The sequence below is a fragment of the Anolis sagrei genome, chromosome 9 (genome assembly GCF_037176765.1).
Source record: "Anolis sagrei isolate rAnoSag1 chromosome 9, rAnoSag1.mat, whole genome shotgun sequence".
Lineage (NCBI taxonomy): Eukaryota > Metazoa > Chordata > Lepidosauria > Squamata > Dactyloidae > Anolis > Anolis sagrei.
The window spans coordinates 27085481-27103666 of NC_090029.1; the positions used below are offsets into that span (position 1 = coordinate 27085481).

General features: G+C 40.9%; 1 protein-coding gene across 3 annotated transcripts in view; it reads left to right on the forward strand.

Annotated features, from left to right (window-relative positions):
• SECISBP2L (SECIS binding protein 2 like) overlaps window positions 1–17558 on the forward strand; it is a 47804-nt gene extending 30246 nt beyond the window's left edge. For all 3 annotated transcript variants that reach the window (XM_060755310.2, XM_060755308.2, XM_060755309.2), the window contains 9 exons: window positions 16–183; window positions 2143–2284; window positions 4840–5009; window positions 6745–6877; window positions 7631–7793; window positions 9451–9671; window positions 11747–11901; window positions 14468–14684; window positions 16740–17558. In XM_060755310.2, the coding sequence (XP_060611293.2) occupies window positions 16–183; window positions 2143–2284; window positions 4840–5009; window positions 6745–6877; window positions 7631–7793; window positions 9451–9671; window positions 11747–11901; window positions 14468–14684; window positions 16740–17404 (2034 nt within the window). In that variant the 3' untranslated portion in view covers window positions 17405–17558. The remainder of the gene's footprint in view (window positions 1–15; window positions 184–2142; window positions 2285–4839; window positions 5010–6744; window positions 6878–7630; window positions 7794–9450; window positions 9672–11746; window positions 11902–14467; window positions 14685–16739) is intronic.
• Window positions 17559–18186: the final 628 nt, after the last annotated feature.

Below are 18186 nucleotides of genomic sequence, written 5' to 3' on the forward strand. Positions count from 1 at the left end.
CCACGTTGTTTGTAGTTGGACGGTTTACCTGAAAACTCTCCAATCAACATTGTACAGACCCCAATTCCAATCACCACCTCTGTTCCTAAAAGGGCAAAAAGTCAAAAGAAGAAAGCCCTGGCGGCAGCACTGGCTACGGCTCAAGAGTATTCAGAAATCAGCATGGAGCAGAGGAAACTCCAGGTCTGTTCTCAATAATGTGGTAGTTGTGATGAATGGTTTATTTTAGTCAGAGATGGACAACTTGGCAATCCAAGGTCACAGAGCAAAAATCTTTTGCTAGATGACCCTACCAAATAGCACTTTTCTAATTTGTAAACAAACAAACAAACAAGGATAAAAGTTTGAAGTTGTAAAATATTTTCCAGTATTAGATTTCTTATGTACAGCCCTAGCTATCTGTAGCTGGAATCCTGTTAATGAACTGCACTAGGAAGAAATTATTGCAAAAGTGATTGCCATGAACGAAGTTAGCCACTGGACTGATAGGCTGTTTGGGCCAGTGGATTTTGCTCTCCCTCCCCATCACTGTGTGATACTGGAAAAGTGCCAGGATACAGCAATAGGATCTTGATGGATCCTCTCCACTCTTCCTTTACAGCTAGATGAAATATTATGCTGACAAGAGAGACTCTCTGTCCTGAAATAGACTGAATATCTTCTATATCTGAATATAAAAACTACATGGGTTAGGACGCCCCAATATTGGGTTGCTGTGAGTTTTCGCCACATCTATGGAAGCCATCCTCAGAGGTTGTGCGATCTGTTGGAAACTAGGCAAGTGAGGTAGAATAATGTCCAGGGTGGGAGAAAGAACTCTTTGTCTGCTGAAGGCAAGTGTGAATGTCGCATTTGGCCACCTTGATTAGCATTTAATGGCCTTGTAGCTGGACCACTCTTAACAACACCATGTCAGACGACACAGAGAAGCAATTGAAATCCAAAGCATATGGACAATTTCAACAGAACAGAGGAAAACATGGAAATGAACAAAAGCTGGCTACCAGTATTAAAAAAACATCTAAAATCAGGACAGTCAAAAAACAGGGGAATTCCAGACAAGAATCAATCAGGTCTAGCTAACACCTCCAACAACGGATTCCCCCCAGGCAGGAAGCAACAATGCCTCAAGTAGAAAAGAGTTCTTTTTTCCAACTCTGGACATTCCACAGATATATAAGCATCACATGTTAAATTTCCAACGTATCTTGCAACCTCTGAGGATGCCTGCCATAAATATGGGCGAAACATCAGGGGGAAATACTTCTGGAACGTGGTCGTACAGCCCAGAAAACTCACAGCAACCCAGTGATTCCAGCCATGAAAGCCTTCGACAGCCCAGTATTGTTTGAGAACGTAATATTAATCTGTGAAAATATAATGATGCCTTCAAAGAAGGTGCTCACGGTTTTATTTGTTTATTTATTTATAATATTTATATTCTGCCCTTCTCACCCCGCAGGGGACACAGGGCGGATTACAATGTATACATGGCAAACATTCAATACCATAGACATACAACATATATAGAGGGTTTTCTGGCCACCAGGGGAGCTGCCACTTCACTGTCCATTTGTGACACTGATGGAGTACTTCCACATTCTTTAGCTTGCTTGCCAGAGATTTTATGGCATCGTAAATTAGTTAAATTAGCCTCCCCGCATAAGCAGTACCAAAATTTCCTACTTGACAGATGCAACTGTTTTTCGGGCTGCAAAGGTCATCAGCAAGCTACACAAATGGTCGGAAGCTCACTCTGACCTGGGCTGGCTTTGAACTCATTATCTTTCGCTCAGTAGTGATTTTAATGCAGCTGACTATAATTTATTTATTTATTTATTTATTTATTTGATGCATTTGTTAACCGCCATTCTCAGCCCTTTAGGGCGACTCATGGCGGTGTACAACACATATAAAATGGCAATTTACAAAAAGGCAATTACAAACAACATATTAACAATACAACAATTACAAAGGTTTGGTTCTGGAGAAAGTGCAATGCCTTGCCTGTCATAGACTGGCTATATAATGTAATTAAAGTAGATGTACCAAGTCATTTAAAAAGTCTTGTGTTTCTCTTTATCTGTGCAGCTATGTTTGTATATTTGTGATTCCATATAATGAATTTATTTTTTACTCTAGGAAGCTGTTTCCAAAGCAGCTGGGAAGAAAAGTAAAACCCCGGTGCAGTTAGACCTGGGAGACATGCTGGCAGCGCTAGAGAAACAGCAGCAAGCGATGAAAGCTCGCCAGATCACAAATACCAGGCCACTCTCCTACACAGGTGGGTACATCCTCTTTGTCTTTTTCTCACTATATGTTTTGCAGATTTTATTCAGTGTAGTAGCCAATGTGTTAACACTAGACGTAGTGAGTTTTAACATGGAGCACAAGTGTTACATTTGAATTTTCTTCCTTAACTAGAATTCTGTTGTGAAACATGATGTCTTCTAAAGTATAGGTAGCTACTACAAGACTGCTCTCTGTGGCAAGCATTATGAGTGCATGTGGTTAGGACATCTGCTTGATATGGAATGAGATTCCCCATTTGAAAACATTGGGAGCAGGGAATTGTTCTTTCCACAGCATTTAGCGCCACGCTGCCAGATCCCCGATCATTCTAGCAACTTGCTCTTTGTTTAGTGCTGCTAGCTCTGTATCTTCAATGAAAGAAAGAGATTTTAACCGTTTCCTAAAGAACTGTGTAATTTACTATGTGACTGGCCTTCTAAATAAAAGGAAAACGCAATCTGGTGCACTTGGTTGCTTGCTGGAAATGTTATGTAAATTGCCTAGTGTTAATGAAATAAGCACTTTGATTGCCTTCAGCACTTAATTATTTGGAATGAGTTTGCATTTTCAAAAAAAGAATTCATCTTTCCCTCTGAGGATTATTTTGCTTGTGCCTTTCTGATCCAGTCAGAAGCAGTTTTGGGTAGCAGTGAAACATTTGTTTTGAAGACAGTGGTTGTTGGAAATTGGAGAAAAAAAACCTTTGGTATACTCAACTAGAACTCAGGGAGACTCTTGCTCCATATCCCAATTTGTTTGACCCCTTAGTGTCAAATATGGCTCGCTAAGGAGTGGCTCAAAATTTCAAAAGTGGTTTCTAGTTCTTTGCTTTCTTTGATTTGATTGAATATTTGCCTTTTATGTTTGGAATCCACCCTGAGTCCCTTTGGGGAGATAGAGCGGAATATAAATAAAGTTGTTATTATTATTATTATTATTATTGTTATTGATTAGGCCAGCGGTTCTCAATCTGTGGGTCCCCTGGTGTTTTAGCTTACAACTCCCAGAAATCCCAGCTAGTTTTTCAGCTATTAGGATTTTTGGGAGTTGAAGGCCAAAACAGCTGGGAACCCTTAGGTTGAGAACCACTGGATTAGGCTATCCCTTGTAGCTTGATGATGATGGTCCTCCAAGTGCAGTTTCTTGGCTGTGAGTCTGTAGGTTACTGTGGAGCTCTGTACTTACTCCACATGTTCTCCCGCAGTGAGGTCATCGGTTTCCAGGTGGAAGGTGGTCCCGGTCAGGGTTGACTTGACATGCCTTCTTCTTGGCACATTTCTCCCTTTCTCCCTCCATTTGTGCCTCTTTGAATTCTGCAGCACTCCTGGTCACAGCTGACCCCCAGTTCAAGTGCTCAAGGGCCAGGGCTTCCCAGTTCTCAGTGTCTACGCCACCATTTTTAAGGTTGGCTTTAAGCCCACCTTTAAATCTCTTTGCCTGTCCACCAACATTACGTTTCCCATCCTTGAGTTGGGAGTTGAGTAACTGCTTTGGGAGACAGTGATTGGGCATTCAAACAAGATGGCCAGTCAAGCGGAGTTGATGGCGTAGGAGCATTGCTTCGGTTCTGGTGGTCTTTGCTTCTCCCAGCACGCTGACATTTGTCCGCCTGTCTTCCCAAGAAATTTGCAGGATTTTTCAGATGCAACACTGATGGAATCGTTCTAGGAGTTGAGTATGACATCTGTAGACAGTTCACGTTTCATAGATGTATAGCAGGGTTAGGGGGACAGTAGCTTTATAAACCTTGCTCTCCCTACGGTTGTCCTGATCCTCAAACACACTCTGCTTCATTCAGAAAAATTCTTCACTCGCAGAGCTCAGGCGGTGTTGTATTTCAGTGTCAATGCTGATCTTTGTGGAGAGGTGGCTGGTGACCGTTGGAAGAGCATTTTGGTTTTCTTGATGTTCATTGACAGGCCGAGCTTCTTGTATGCTTCTGCGAAGGTGTTTATTTATTTATTTATTTATTTATTTATTTATTTGCTATACTTGTATACCGCCGTTTCTCAGCCTAACCGGCGACTCAACGCGGTTTACAACAACTTATAACAAACAACAGTATACAGTTTAAAAGCATAAAAACATAATCCACAATACATATATCAATAAACAATCCAATTCATCTCTTGACTAAAATCGTGATCCAGTTTCGTCGTCCAGATTGCCAGTCCTTCAATCATTACACTTATTGCACTGAGTTAACTGAACGCCTGCTCGTTTATAGTGGCTTGTAGGTCTTCTCCTGAATACGCACAGATATCATCAGCTTTGGTTTCTAAATGAAGCTGCAAACTGAGATAATGTTTACTTTTTTTTACGGCCAGTGTGTATTCTATTATTCTGTTTTTCTACATAAGGTTAAATTAAAGATTAGTTAAAACCATCTGGATGCAGAACTATTCCATTGTGTAACTTTCCTGTCATTGTGTTCCAACAAAGGAAAAGGTTTTTCCACTGATAACTGATCAGTAAGGAAAAACTTGAGAACGCCAGTTTTCTTTTGGCAGCACCACTCAGCTCTTATTCTATCCTGTTCCTGTACAGTTGGCAACGCTGCTCCTTTTCACACCAAAGAATCCACCAACCGGAAATCATTAGGAAAGGGGCAGCCATCTGTGGGTTGCCTGAACCCTTTAGATTCCACGGCCCCAAAAGTGAAACGAGGAAAGGAACGAGAGCTTTCAAAGCTGAAGCGTCCGACAGCACTTAAAAAGGTAAACTGCCTTTAAATATTGCATCATTTTCATAATATGGCCTTTAAAGTATGGCAGTAGAAATCATGAATCTTGGGTCTTGGTGGCAGAGGAAGATCTGGTGATCACACCTGATGGTGATGGAGAGTGTGAAATTAACCCTTTATATCGGGCATGGACAAACTTTAGCCCTCCAGGTGTTCTGAACTTCAACTCCCATGATTCCTAACAGCCTCAGACCACTTTCTTTTACCCCTCAGCCACTTAAGTGGAAAAGGAAAGGAAATAAAGGGGCCTGAGGCTCTTCGGAATTGTGGGAGTTGAAGTCCAAAACACCTGTAGGGCCGAAGTTTGCCCCTGCCTGCTCTATATGCAGTTACAGTGAACAGGACTGAGCAACTATGGATAGATAGGCACCACTTTAGACGTCCCAGGAGTGCTTGAGGGCCCACACTTCCTTCCATACCAGTACCCACAAAGATAAATACATCTTTTTTAAAAAAATGCCCCTCATACTTTAGGGGACCAGGATAATGTTCTTACCTTGTTTTGTATCTTCCCAGAAGTTCGGGTTCAGGTGACACCTTTTTTAGGAAGCAGGAAGTGTTTCAAAGAAGACCTTTCTTAACTTCAAAGAATGGGTCCAAATATGGTGGGAATGAACCCTACATCCCATAGAAGGCATTACAAAAAAAAAAGATTTCATAGACTCATCGAATTGGAAGAGTTCTTGAGTTGCCCAAAAGGGGCTCCATATGTGACAAAAAAGCTCCTCATGTCCTTAGAGCAGTGGTTCACAACCTGTGGGTCCCCAGGTGTTTTGGCCTACAACTCCCAGAAATCTCAGCCGGTTTACCAGGATTTTTTAGGATTTCTGGGAATTGAAGGCCAAAACATCTGGGGACCCACATGTTGAGAACCACTGCCTTAGAGGGTTTGGGGATACATTTTTGAGCATTTCCCCCCCTGAGGGGCTTCATTTGGGCTGGACTTTGCCTATCTCCGGTGTGGAATGAGACAGTTTCCACAAGCTGCATGTGGCTCCTAACTTTACTTCTGTTATGCCATAGATGTGTCCTTGTATTTTGAGGGGTGTTCGAGGAGGAAATCCTAATCTTGGCCCTCCCTTCAGCTTTTATTTTATCATGTCAGAAGCAACCTGAGAAATTGCAAGTTGCTTCTGGTGCAAGAGAATTGGCCATCTGCAGGGAGGCCTCTCTCATGTCCCTGCATGGGAAGCTGGAGCTGACAGATGGGAGCTCATCCCGTATCACGGATTTGAACCACTGACCTTCAGGTCAGCAGTTCAGTTGGCACAAGGGTTTAACCCATTGTGCTGCTGCGGCTCCCTGTAGCTCCCCACCCCTTATTTATTGGTAAACACAGGGTGTCTAGGTTTCAGAATTCATCCCTTGATTATGCTGACATCTTGGGAAATCGGCTCTCATTTCCGAGATCTTTGCCATTCCCCATATACTTGTCCAATGTTCAGCCAATTAACTTTTACATGTCATGCTATTTCTGACGTTTGCACTATTTTTCGGGGGTTTTTTTTAGTCATGAGCTAATTACTTGTTCTGGCTTTTTAAGAATAGCACAGATACTTGCTGTCTCTTTTTTCAGTTTCCAGAACACAGTCCCCCATGTTTTAGGTTTGCACGGGGAGCAAAGGCAAAGACTTGACCTTTTGAAACAAAGAAACAAGATATAAACGCAAATAAGAAATCAATTGTTCACAACATTGGGTTTATTTCAGATTATCTTGAAAGAGAGAGAAGAAAAGAAAGGACGCTTATCTGTGGACCATACTGTTGTTGGAGCTGATGAAGAACAGGAGGTTGATCTGAACCTGACTCCTAACCAGTCGGAAGAACTTGCATCACAAGAAGGTTAGAATGTCACTCAGCTTGTGCATTGAGGACTCTTAAGATCTTTTTCACACATACTGCTCTTGAGCCAAGCGTCCCCCATTCTGTATCTTTGCATTTCATTTTTTTCTATCTAAATGGAGTATCTTGCATTTGTCACTGTTGAACTTCATTTTGTTAGTTTTGGCCCATCTCTCTAATATGTCAAGATCGTTTTGAATCCTCCTCCTGTCCTCTGGAGTATTGGCTCTCCCTCTCAATTTGGTGTCGTCTGCAAACTTGATGATCATGCCTTCTAACCCTTCATCTAAGTCATTAATGAACCTATATAAGCCAGGGCCTGAGCTCAAGTGGCAGTTGTGCTCCCACTGACAAACTCAAACAAACTACTACACCATTATATTGTAATATTATTAGTAATATTACATGTAATATAAAATATATAATTATAATATTGTATTATTATTATTAGTAGTAGTAGTAGTAGTATTATATTGCATTACATTATAATAATTATATTATATTATATTATTAGTAAAGCACAGGAGACAAGATGGAACTGTCCTCAACTGTAGTTTCCTGTTTTAAGTGTATTGTGGTGGGAGTGTGAAGAAGAATAATTATTTGTTTGCTTATTTGAATTCTATACTTGCTCTCAAAACTGGGACTCACAATACTTTTTTTAAAAAGATCACAGTCCAGCGACCCTTTGTAGATCTCCTGGGTGCAATAGTTATTTATTGTTATTTATGTGTGGTTGTTTTTCTGTTGCAGAACCTGGCCTGAGTGTACCAAGTGATACCTCCCTCTCTCCAGCAAGCCAGAATTCTCCATATTGCATGACTCCGGTGTCCCAAGGTTCACCAGCAAGTTCAGGGATAGGGAGTCCCATGGCATCTTCTACTATCACTAAAATTCACAGCAAGAGATTCAGAGAGTAAGAACTTTTTAAAGAAGTTATCATATATACTTGAGTATAAGCCGAGGTTTTCATCTCTTTTTTTAGGCTGAAAAGGCCCCCTCGGGTATACTCGTGTCAAGGTTATTTATTATTTTACTCCGTTATTATTATTTTGTTATTACATTTATTATTTTACACTATTTATTATTATTAGTTACATTATTTTACTCTGTTATTATTAGCATTACATTTATTATTTTGCTCTATTATTGTTATTACATTTACTATTTTGCTCTATTATTGTTATTACATTTACTATTTTGCTCTATTATTATTACATTTATTATTTTATTCTATTTATTATTACATTCATTTTATTTTATTATTACATTATTTTACTCTATTTATTATTATTTGAAACACAACAAGATGAATCCACAGCAAACAAGATCACTTTGCTGGCTGTTCTATTGGATCACACATCGGACACTTCCCAAGTGTCTAGGGCTGTGTGATGTATCAGAGAATAATGTGTGCAGATCTCAGTAAAGTGGCTTTTTGCAGCTGGCAGATGGTAATTTTGTCAGCGCCAGTTGTGTTTAAGTGCAGGCCAAAGTCTTTAGGCACTGCACCCAGTCTGCCGATCACCACTGGGCCCACCTTGACTGGCTTGTGCAGAGTCTTTGCAGTTCGATCTATAAATCCTCATATTGTGTCAGCTTTTCCAATTGTTTCTCTTCAATCCTGCGGTCACCTGGGATTTATTATTATTATTATTATTACATATTTATTTATTTATTTATTTACTGTATTTGTATACCACCTTTCTCAGCCTGTCGGCAACTCAAGGAAGTTTACAACAAGTCAGTACACATAATATCAAAATACAAATTAACACATTAAAACAATATAAAACCACAACAGAAACAATAAAACCAACATCATTAGCGTCTCCTTATTAAAACATTGTCCAATTCCATCATTTAGTCATTCCATTTATTATTATTAATAATAATAATATAATAATTGCATTAATTATTATTACTCTATTATTATTACATGTATTATTTTATTCGATTATTATTTTATTACATTTATTATTTTACTCTCTTTATTATTATTGGAAGGATATATAAGCATATTTACATTGAAGAAGTTTAGAATAATGGTTTCATCAGAGTTGGACAGACTTCTCTTAAATTACCGTTTATGTAAATACTCAAAAACATTTAACCTACTGATGCTTCAATTAATGTAATTTTTGTATGAAGGACTACAAATAAGTCGGTTTGATTTGACTTTCTATATTTTACTTTAGGAAATAATCCTTCTGTTTTTGCCCTTTACATTTAAATTCCCTCTAAAATATGAAGTGTTCATCCTGTTTAGGATTTAAGGGGTGAACACCAACAGGGTCATTTGAGATTGAAAATTGTCACACAACCTGATAAATGTTTGCTAAGGCATAGAGCATGCCCTTTGTGGTCTGCCACCTTTGACAGAATTATCCTCCTGCAATTTTCCATCGGCATAGAAATAATTTTATGAAAGGGCAACTAGGGTAGCTTGAAAACGCACCTCAGTTATGGCAAATGATCTAGCAATCAACGGTTAGCTTGGACGGTGGGTTCTTGTAATTAAATGGGAGGCAATACCATTTTTCCTTATTCTGATTTCCCTTCTGAATTCACAGATACTGCAATCAGGTTCTGAGCAAAGAGATAGATGAATGTGTGACTCTCTTGCTACAAGAGCTGGTCAGTTTCCAGGAACAAATTTACCAAAAGGACCCCATGAGAGCTAAAGCTAAGAGGAGGCTTGTGATGGGTCTCCGTGAAGTGACGAAGCATATGAAGTTAAGCAAGATCAAGTGTGTCATCATTTCTCCCAACTGTGAGAAAATCCAGTCCAAAGGTATGAATGGAGGAGAAACCTGGTTTTGTATCTTCGTGTGGAAGCTGGGTTACTCTGAGTTTTCTGGCCATGTTCCAGAAGCATTCTGTCCTGACGTTTCACCCACATCTATGGCAGACATCCTTAGAGGTTTTGAGGTCTGTTGGAAACTAGGCAGGTGAGGTTTATATACCTGTGGAATGTCCAGGGTGAGGGAAAAAACTCTTGTCTGTGTTGAATTCCCCTGTTTTTTTAGTGTTGCTCTTTATTTACTGTCCTGATTTTAGAGGGTTTTTTTTAATACTGGTAGCCAGAGTTTGTTCATTTTCATGGTCACTCTTAACAACTACCATGACACCCGGGACATTCCACAGATATATAAACCCAATTTTCCTAGTTTCCAACATAACCTCATAACCTCTGAGGATGCCTACCATAGATGTGGGAGAAATGTCTGGAATATGGACATATAGCCCGAAAAACGTACAGCAACCCAGTCATTTGTCTAGGGTGGGAGAAAGAATCCTTGTCGGCTTGAGGCAAGTGTGAATGTTGCAAAAGGCCACCTTGATTAGTATTGAATGGCTTTGCAGCTTCAAATCCTGGCTGGTTCCTGCCCTTGTTGAGAGGTATTAGCTGGCCTTGGTTGATTAATGCCTGGAATTCCCCTGTTTTTTTTTAGTATTGTTCTTTATTTACTTGATTAGCATTGAATGGTCTTACAGCTTCAAAGTCTTGCTTCTTCCTGCCTTGATGTTTGGGAGTTGTAGTTGCTGGGATTTACAGTTCACCTACAATTAAAACTTGTGTGTCAGTTGCACCCGTTCCTTGGGAAGTTTTAAAAGAAGTTACCACATATATTGGAGTATAAGCTGGGTTTTTCAGCCCTTTTTTTAGGCTGAAAAGGCTCCCTCGGCTTATACTTGCTTGAGTCAAGGTTATACGGTTATACGGTTATACGGTGGTCCATGCTCTCGTTACATCCCGAATAGATTACTGCAATGCACTCTACGTGGAGTTGCCCTTGAAGACTGCTCTGAAGCTCCAACTAGTCCAATGGATGGCAGCCAGGTTGCTTGCCAGAGCAGCATACAGAGCTCATACAACCCCACTGCTACGCCATTTCCACTGGCTGCCAATATGCTACCAAGCACAATTAAAAGTGCTTGCCTCAGCCTATAAAGCCCTGAATGGTTCTGGCCCAGCTTAGCTGTCTGAACGTATCTCCTGCTATGAACCATTACGAAGTCTAAGATCAACGGGAGAGGCCCTGCTCTCGTTATAACATCCTTGTATATGCAACTGACGGAGATGAGAGACAGGGCCTTCTCAGTAGTGGCCCCTCATCTGTGGAACTCTCTACCCCGTGACGTTAGATTGGCCCCTTCCCTCTTGTCCTTTAGAATAAAACTCAAAACCTGGTTATGGGACCGAGCATTTGAACAATACAGGCAGCCCTTTGGAATGAGACTCAAATAAAATAAAATCATTTATTTTGGTCATTGACCAGCACAGGAAATAGAGTCACATTTTCATGTGAATGAGACTCAATTTGTGAGAATGACAATGGACTATGATTTCAAACCTGCGTGACCTTAAACAATGTTTTAGTAATTTTAAAGCATTAATGAATTGTTTTAATTGCTTTTATCATTTATTACTGTTGTTGGCATTGAATGAATATCTGTTGTGAAGCCGCCCAGATTTGCCGTCTGTCTCCAAAAAGGAAGAGAAGAACAGGCAGAGAGATCTTCGGCTTTCTCTGCCAAAGGGGTTCCTAAGACTATCAGAAATATGTGTTTTCTGGTGATCTTTGGGGACCTCCCCAGGGTTGCTTCAAGGCATACGTGGGCTATAAAAATGGCCAAATGGCCGTAAAACGGCACACTTTCCCCATTCATGCCTAAACAACACCATGCTGTGTAAAGGGGCTTCCAGTGTGTTCTGGATATGTACAATTCTGTCATGCTTCGATTTAAATATTTGAACAGTGACAAAAGGTTAATTGATTTAAATATTACTTCGCTAGTTATGAGAGGGGTTTTTTTTTGTTCACACTTAATTGTCCCCTGTTGTCTTTCCTGGCCTAAACCAAGGTGGATTAGATGAAGCTCTGTACAACGTCATAGCCATGGCACGAGAGCAAGAAATCCCTTTTGTCTTTGCGCTCGGACGCAAAGCACTTGGCCGTTGCGTGAACAAGCTGGTCCCTGTCAGCGTGGTGGGCATCTTCAATTATTCCGGTGCTGAGGTAAGCATGTATAATTCAACTCCGTCTTTCTGGTATACGTTATTGATATTTCAGCATAATCATAGCACAAATGTGATGCATTTTAATTAATGACCTTGTTATAGAGCCCCTGGAGACACAATGGGTTAAGCCCTTGTGCCGGCAGGACTGCTGACTGAAAAGTCGGTGGTTCAAATCTGGAGAGCAGAGTGAGATCCCACCTGTCAGCTCCAGCTTCCCATGCAGGGAACATGAGAGAAGCCTCCCACAGGATAGTAACACATCTGGGCATCTCCTGGGCAACGTCCTTGCAGACGGCCAGTTCTCTCACACCAGAAGCGACTTGCAGTTTCTCAAGTCGCTCCTGACATGACAAAAAAAAAAGTAGCTCCTGGCACATAAAAAAATTGCCTTGTTCTGCATTGGGATTTATAATAATAATATTTATTTAGTTATTTATTTGGCCAGTCATATGACCATTTCAAAATACAACACGAGTAAGAGACAAGGCAAAAAGGAGAGGACAGCAGCTGACCTTCCTGCTTGCACTTTCATAAAACAGTTTACTCGAGAAGTCTCTTTGAAAGCAAGACATTGTTGACGTTTGGATGAGATCTATACTCAATTTCAAATGAGTATCTTTTCTTATAATTAGAACAGGCATTAGAGTGAGAACCAGGACTGTTTGGATACTGTTAAACTGGCTCTGTTTCTGTTTTGTAAAAACATTATGAGTCATTGCGCTTAATATTTAATGAATTCTTCCCAGTCAGCCAAGAGACTCTTCATTTTATTGTACTTTTGTCATGCAGTGCAGGACACAAATATCTGAAACGTCAAGCCAACCTCCGTAATTGAAATGTAATCAAAAGAAGTTTGTTTCTTTTTAGCACAGATTATGTTAATTTGCACTAGAATTTCATCTGTTCCAAAAATTAAAATGGTTTTTGCTTCCATAAGAATAATTCATGAATTAAAAGCTGTGTTCAGAAATCTCTGGGAGCGCAAAATGGTAATCTCATATTCCCACCATTTATAATACTAGCTATTGGGCACCCAGCTAATTAGTTCCCAGATTCTGGACACAGGTCAAACTGCTGCCATTGCAACTCTTTCCTTCTGAATGATTGTGTTCAAATCTTTTAGTTGCAGAATGAGAATTTATTTGGTTCATTATATTTATTTAGAGAATTGGCCACAAAGGCACTCAGGGCGGCTGACTAAATGTTAATTTGCCACAAACGGTGGCTCTTCCTTCATTTCTAACAATCCTTGCTGGGTAGATGCAGGGAACACTGGGGATGTAGAGAATCTGGATTTCAGCAAGGCCTTCAACAGGGTCCCCCATGACCTTCTGGTGAACAAACTAGTCCAATATGGGCTAGGCAAAACTACGATTAGGTGGATTTGTAATTGGTTAAGTGAACAAACCCAGAGTGTGATTCTCCTCAGTGCTTCCTCTTCATCCTGGAAAGAAGTGACAAGTGGAGTGCCATCAGCAGGGTTCCATCCTGGGCCCAGTCCTGTTCAACATGTTTATTAATGACTTAGATGATGGCATGATGATCAAGTTTGCAGATGACACCAAAATGGGAGGGAGAGTCAATACTCCAGAAGAAGGAGCAGAATTCAAAACAATCTTAACGGATTGGAGAATTGATTGGCCAAAACTAACAAAATGAAGTTCAACAGGAACAAATACTCCACTTAGGCAGAAAAACAATGAAATGCAAATATAGAGAATGGGGGACAATGCCTGGCTCGACAGCAGTACGTGTGAAAAATATCTCAGAGTCCTCGTGGATAACAAAATAAACATAAGCCAACAATGTCATGATGTAGCTAAAAAAGCCAGTGGAATTTTTGCCTGCATAAATAGTAGTGTAGTGGTTAGATCCAGGGAAGTCGTGCTCCCCCTCTATTCTGCCTTGGTCAGACCCCACATGGAATCACACTGTGTCCAATTCTGGGCAGCACAATTGAAGGGAGATGTTGGCAAGATGTAATGTGTCCAAGGAGGGTGGCTAAAATGATCGAGGGTCTGGGGAACAAACCCTATGAGGAGCGGCTTAAAGAACTGGGCATGTTTAGCCTGCAGAAGAGAAAGCTGAGAGGAGACATGATGACGTCCATGTTTCAAGGTGTGATGGGAAGTCATAGGGAGGAGGGAGCAAGCTTTTTTTCTGTTGCCCTGGAGAAAAGGACACAATGGAACAATGGCTTCAAACTACAGGAAAGGAGATTTCACTTGAACATTAGGAAGAACTTCCTGTGAGAACTGTTCAGCCGTGGAACTCTCTGCTCCGGAGTGTGGTGGAGGCTCCTTCTTTGGAGGCTTTTAAACTGAAGCTGGATGGCCATCTATGGGGGATGCTTTGAATGTGATTTTCCTGCTCCTTGGGAGGGGGCTGGACTGGATGACCTATGAAGTTTCTTCCACCTCTATGATTCTATAGTGTAAGGCAGATAGTCTTTTGAGGCATATTTGCCCAGTGAACGTAGAGTGTGAAGCACGCAACTTTCAAATTGCAGGAAGCAGAGCATTCTCTCAGAATTGTTTTCATCTCAATGGAATCTTCTCTTGTAGAACCTCTTCAATAAATTGGTTTCACTGACGGAGGAGGCCAGGAAAGCCTACCGTGACATGGTGGCAGCCATGGAACAAGAGCAGGAAGAAGCCTTGAAGAACGTGAAGAAAGTCCCCCACCACATGGGCCACTCCCGGAACCCTTCCGCAGCGAGTGCCATTTCATTTTGCAGTGTTATTTCGGAGCCCATTTCAGAAGTGAATGAGAAAGAATATGGTAAGTAGAGGGGCATCAAAATGATGCCGATTCCACTAGAAGTAGATTGGAAATTCCTTCATTCTCTGCTCTTTTTGATTGTTTTGGTGTGTTTTTTAACTGTAGAATTATTTGCCATTATTCTGTGTCCTAGCATGTTGGATTTTGGGGAATGCTAGGTTTTGTTGTTTAGGAAGGGGTATTTGGAATTCTTAGCCAAAGTGCTGTAATCCCTGATCCTGCTCAAAGCCCATCATTCTTTAGGTTGTTGCCATGGCATGAAAATTGAGGTCGTAGCACATAGTGTGAAAAGGTCATAGATCATTTCCATGTTCAACTCAGCTATAAATATCTCCATTCCTCTAAGTATAAGTGTGTTGGATGCTCATTGTTTATTTAGATTATTCGGTTGGATTTTACAGTATTTTGTATACACATTTGTTCGATGTTGTTTTTGTCGGTGTAAATGCATATGACCATTTGTTGGAGCATTAATAAAATTGATTGATTAGTCCCCTATTCCAGAATACTCCTGTATTATGAAATAGGTCTTAGCACAGCAGTAGATAATATCCTGTTCTTGCCAAAAGACATTGCCTGCTCTGTTTATTTGATTTCATGCATTTATATTATACTCTTCATCCAATTAGTGGAGCTCCTGGTGGCACAATGGATTAAACCCTGTGCTGGCTGAACCGCTGACCAAAAGGTCAGCGGTTCGAATTGGAGGAATGGGTGAGCTCCCATTTGTCAGCTCCAATATCCCATGCGGGGACATGAGAGAAGCCTCCCACAGGATGGTAAAACATGCAGGAATCCCTTGGGCAGCATCCTTGCAGACGGCCAATTCCCACACAACAGAAGTGACTTGCAGTTTCTCAAGTCCCCTCCTATGAACCACCTCGGAGGTTAAGATCGTTTGGAGAGGCCCTGGTCTCTGTCCAGCCTTCTTCGCAGACGCAACTGGTGGGAACAAGAGACAGGGCCTGCTCAGTGGTGACCCTTCGGCTATGGGACACCCTACCCAGCGAAATAGGTCAGCCCCCTCCCTCCTGACCTTCAAAAAAGAAAGTAAAAACATGGTTCTGGGACCAAGCCTTTGGAGATTAACTATAGTGCAATAATAGCTACGGAACATGTGCAATGATTTTTGGAACGGACCTGGATTATGACTGTGGATGGCGTGATTTTAATAGGGAATGCAATGTTTTATATGTTTTAATGTGCATTTAGTTTTAAAATTTTACCTTAAATGTATTTTAATTGTATGTTGTCCAAAGGAAAGGAATAGTTGCCTATATGTAAAGCTGCCTTGAGTTCCCTTCAGAGCATTTATTTTATTTATTTACGTCATTTATATGCTGCCCTTCTCACCCTGAAGGGGACTCAGAGCAGCTTACTATATATATATATATATATATATATATATATATATATACACACACACACACACACACACACACACACACACACACACACAAAATAATATTATATTATATTATTAGCATAACACAGGAGACAAGGTAGAACTGTCCCTGCCCCCCCCCCCCGCCCTCTCACTCTGGCTCAGAAAGGCAGTTGGTGCTGGGGTCCCCAACTGATGACATATACAGGAGACAAGATGGGACTGTCCTCTGGCCCCTTCTCTCTTCATTCTGGCCCAGAGCGGCAGTTGGTGCTGGAGGGAGGGGTCCCTAACTGATGGCATATGCAGGAGACAAGATGGAACTGACCACTGGCCCCCTCTCTAGTAGAGAAAGTAGAGTAGAGAAAGGTGGGATATAAATAGAATAAATAAATAATAAGTTGACACGAAAAAACCCAGTTAGTTGTATGGGTGGTTCACATTTAGAAAAATAACAGTAAAGACAATGCAAGATAGATTAATAGATCAGAATTAAAATGGCTGCAGTAGCAGTCCTTGGAGCTGCATCCTGCAACTATATGCTTGTCATTATGGGCTGGAACAACACCCATTTTTAAGTAACTGTATTTATATAAAATAATTTTTAAAAAGCTATTCCTCATATTCTGTTTATAAACCCTTCTCAAACATTTCTGCGTTTTTCTCTCCAGAAACAAATTGGAGGAGTATGGTGGAAACCTCTGATGGACTTGAAGCCTCTGAAAATGAGCGAGAAGCCTCTTGCAAGAGTGCTGTTCCAGAAAAGCCTGGCAACAGTAATAAGGTTATTGTTAATAAGGAGCTCTCTATAGCTGCTGTTGGGGTTGTCACCATCTCGGCTCAAGGGAAAGCACCGAGCGGGAAAGAGGAAGCGAAGCCCGATGACAACCTGGAATGGGCCTCACAGCAAAGTACGGATACAGGATCGCTGGACGGCAGTTGCAGGGATATTTTGAACTCCTCCATGACAAGTACGACCAGCACCTTGGTTCCGGGAATGCTTGAAGAGGAAGATGATGAAGAGGATGAGGACGAGGACGACTACACCCACGAACCCATATCTGAAGAGGTTCAGCTCAACAGCAGAATTGAATCTTGGGTCTCGGAGACACAACGGACTATGGAAACGCTTCAGCTTGGGAAGAGCCTTAGTGCCGGAGAGGATGAGAACGCTGAGCAGAGTGAGGACGAAGAACTAGAAACTCCTGAGCAAGTCGAGTCAGTCGTTGAGAGTGAGGAATGGACAGCAGAGAAGCATTCAAGTAAAGCCCAGCAGAAGCCTGCTGTGAGCACTTCCTTGGATACGACGCCTATGGACTCAAATTATATACCATAAACTCAAGCACAAACTCAGGAAACTTTAATATTTTAAAACTAACTGTCGTAAGGATTGCAGCCATTGCTTTGTGTGCTTCATCTCAGCATTTTGCACTGTGTAACATTTAATATGCGTATTTAATTCACTACATAAATATTTTTTTGTAGCCGTCTTTATTACTCTTTCCATTAAGAACTAGGAGTGTGTGCATGTGTGTGTAATTATATTTATATCTTTCCTGGACATGATGATAAGCTGTTAATAGGCCTCGTTTTGTACAAGAATACTCTTTGCAAATGACCATTTTTATTGGAAAATTATTCTCAAAACAATAATTTCAGAATTCTTCTGCTGGAGTGACCAAGCCTTGCTTTGTCCTTTTCTTACAGGGTGATAGTGTCCCAGAGATTGAGCCAGAATGGATCTTTTTAATGGGCTTTAACAAGATTTGGAATCCTTACTGACTAAAAGGGTTAGGAAGATATGCATTAACCATTCATTTTAACTTCCAGGACCGCTTATTGGTCTCTGGAGATGTGTGTTTCAGAAAGACACTCATGAGATGCTGGCTGTGATCCGCTGAAATCCTTTGGCAAGGCACTTTGGGAAAGAGAAATTGGTTCCTTTCCAATGAACTACTTAAACATTGGGGCCCATTAACCATAGCAACTTTTCATTGTTTTGGTTTCCTTAACCAGTGTTTTCCAGTTCTCTGACTATTCCTTAGATTTTTTTTTTCACTTTATCTCAGGATGGCTAATATGAATGATTATATATTATGTAAATGCAGAAAGGATAAG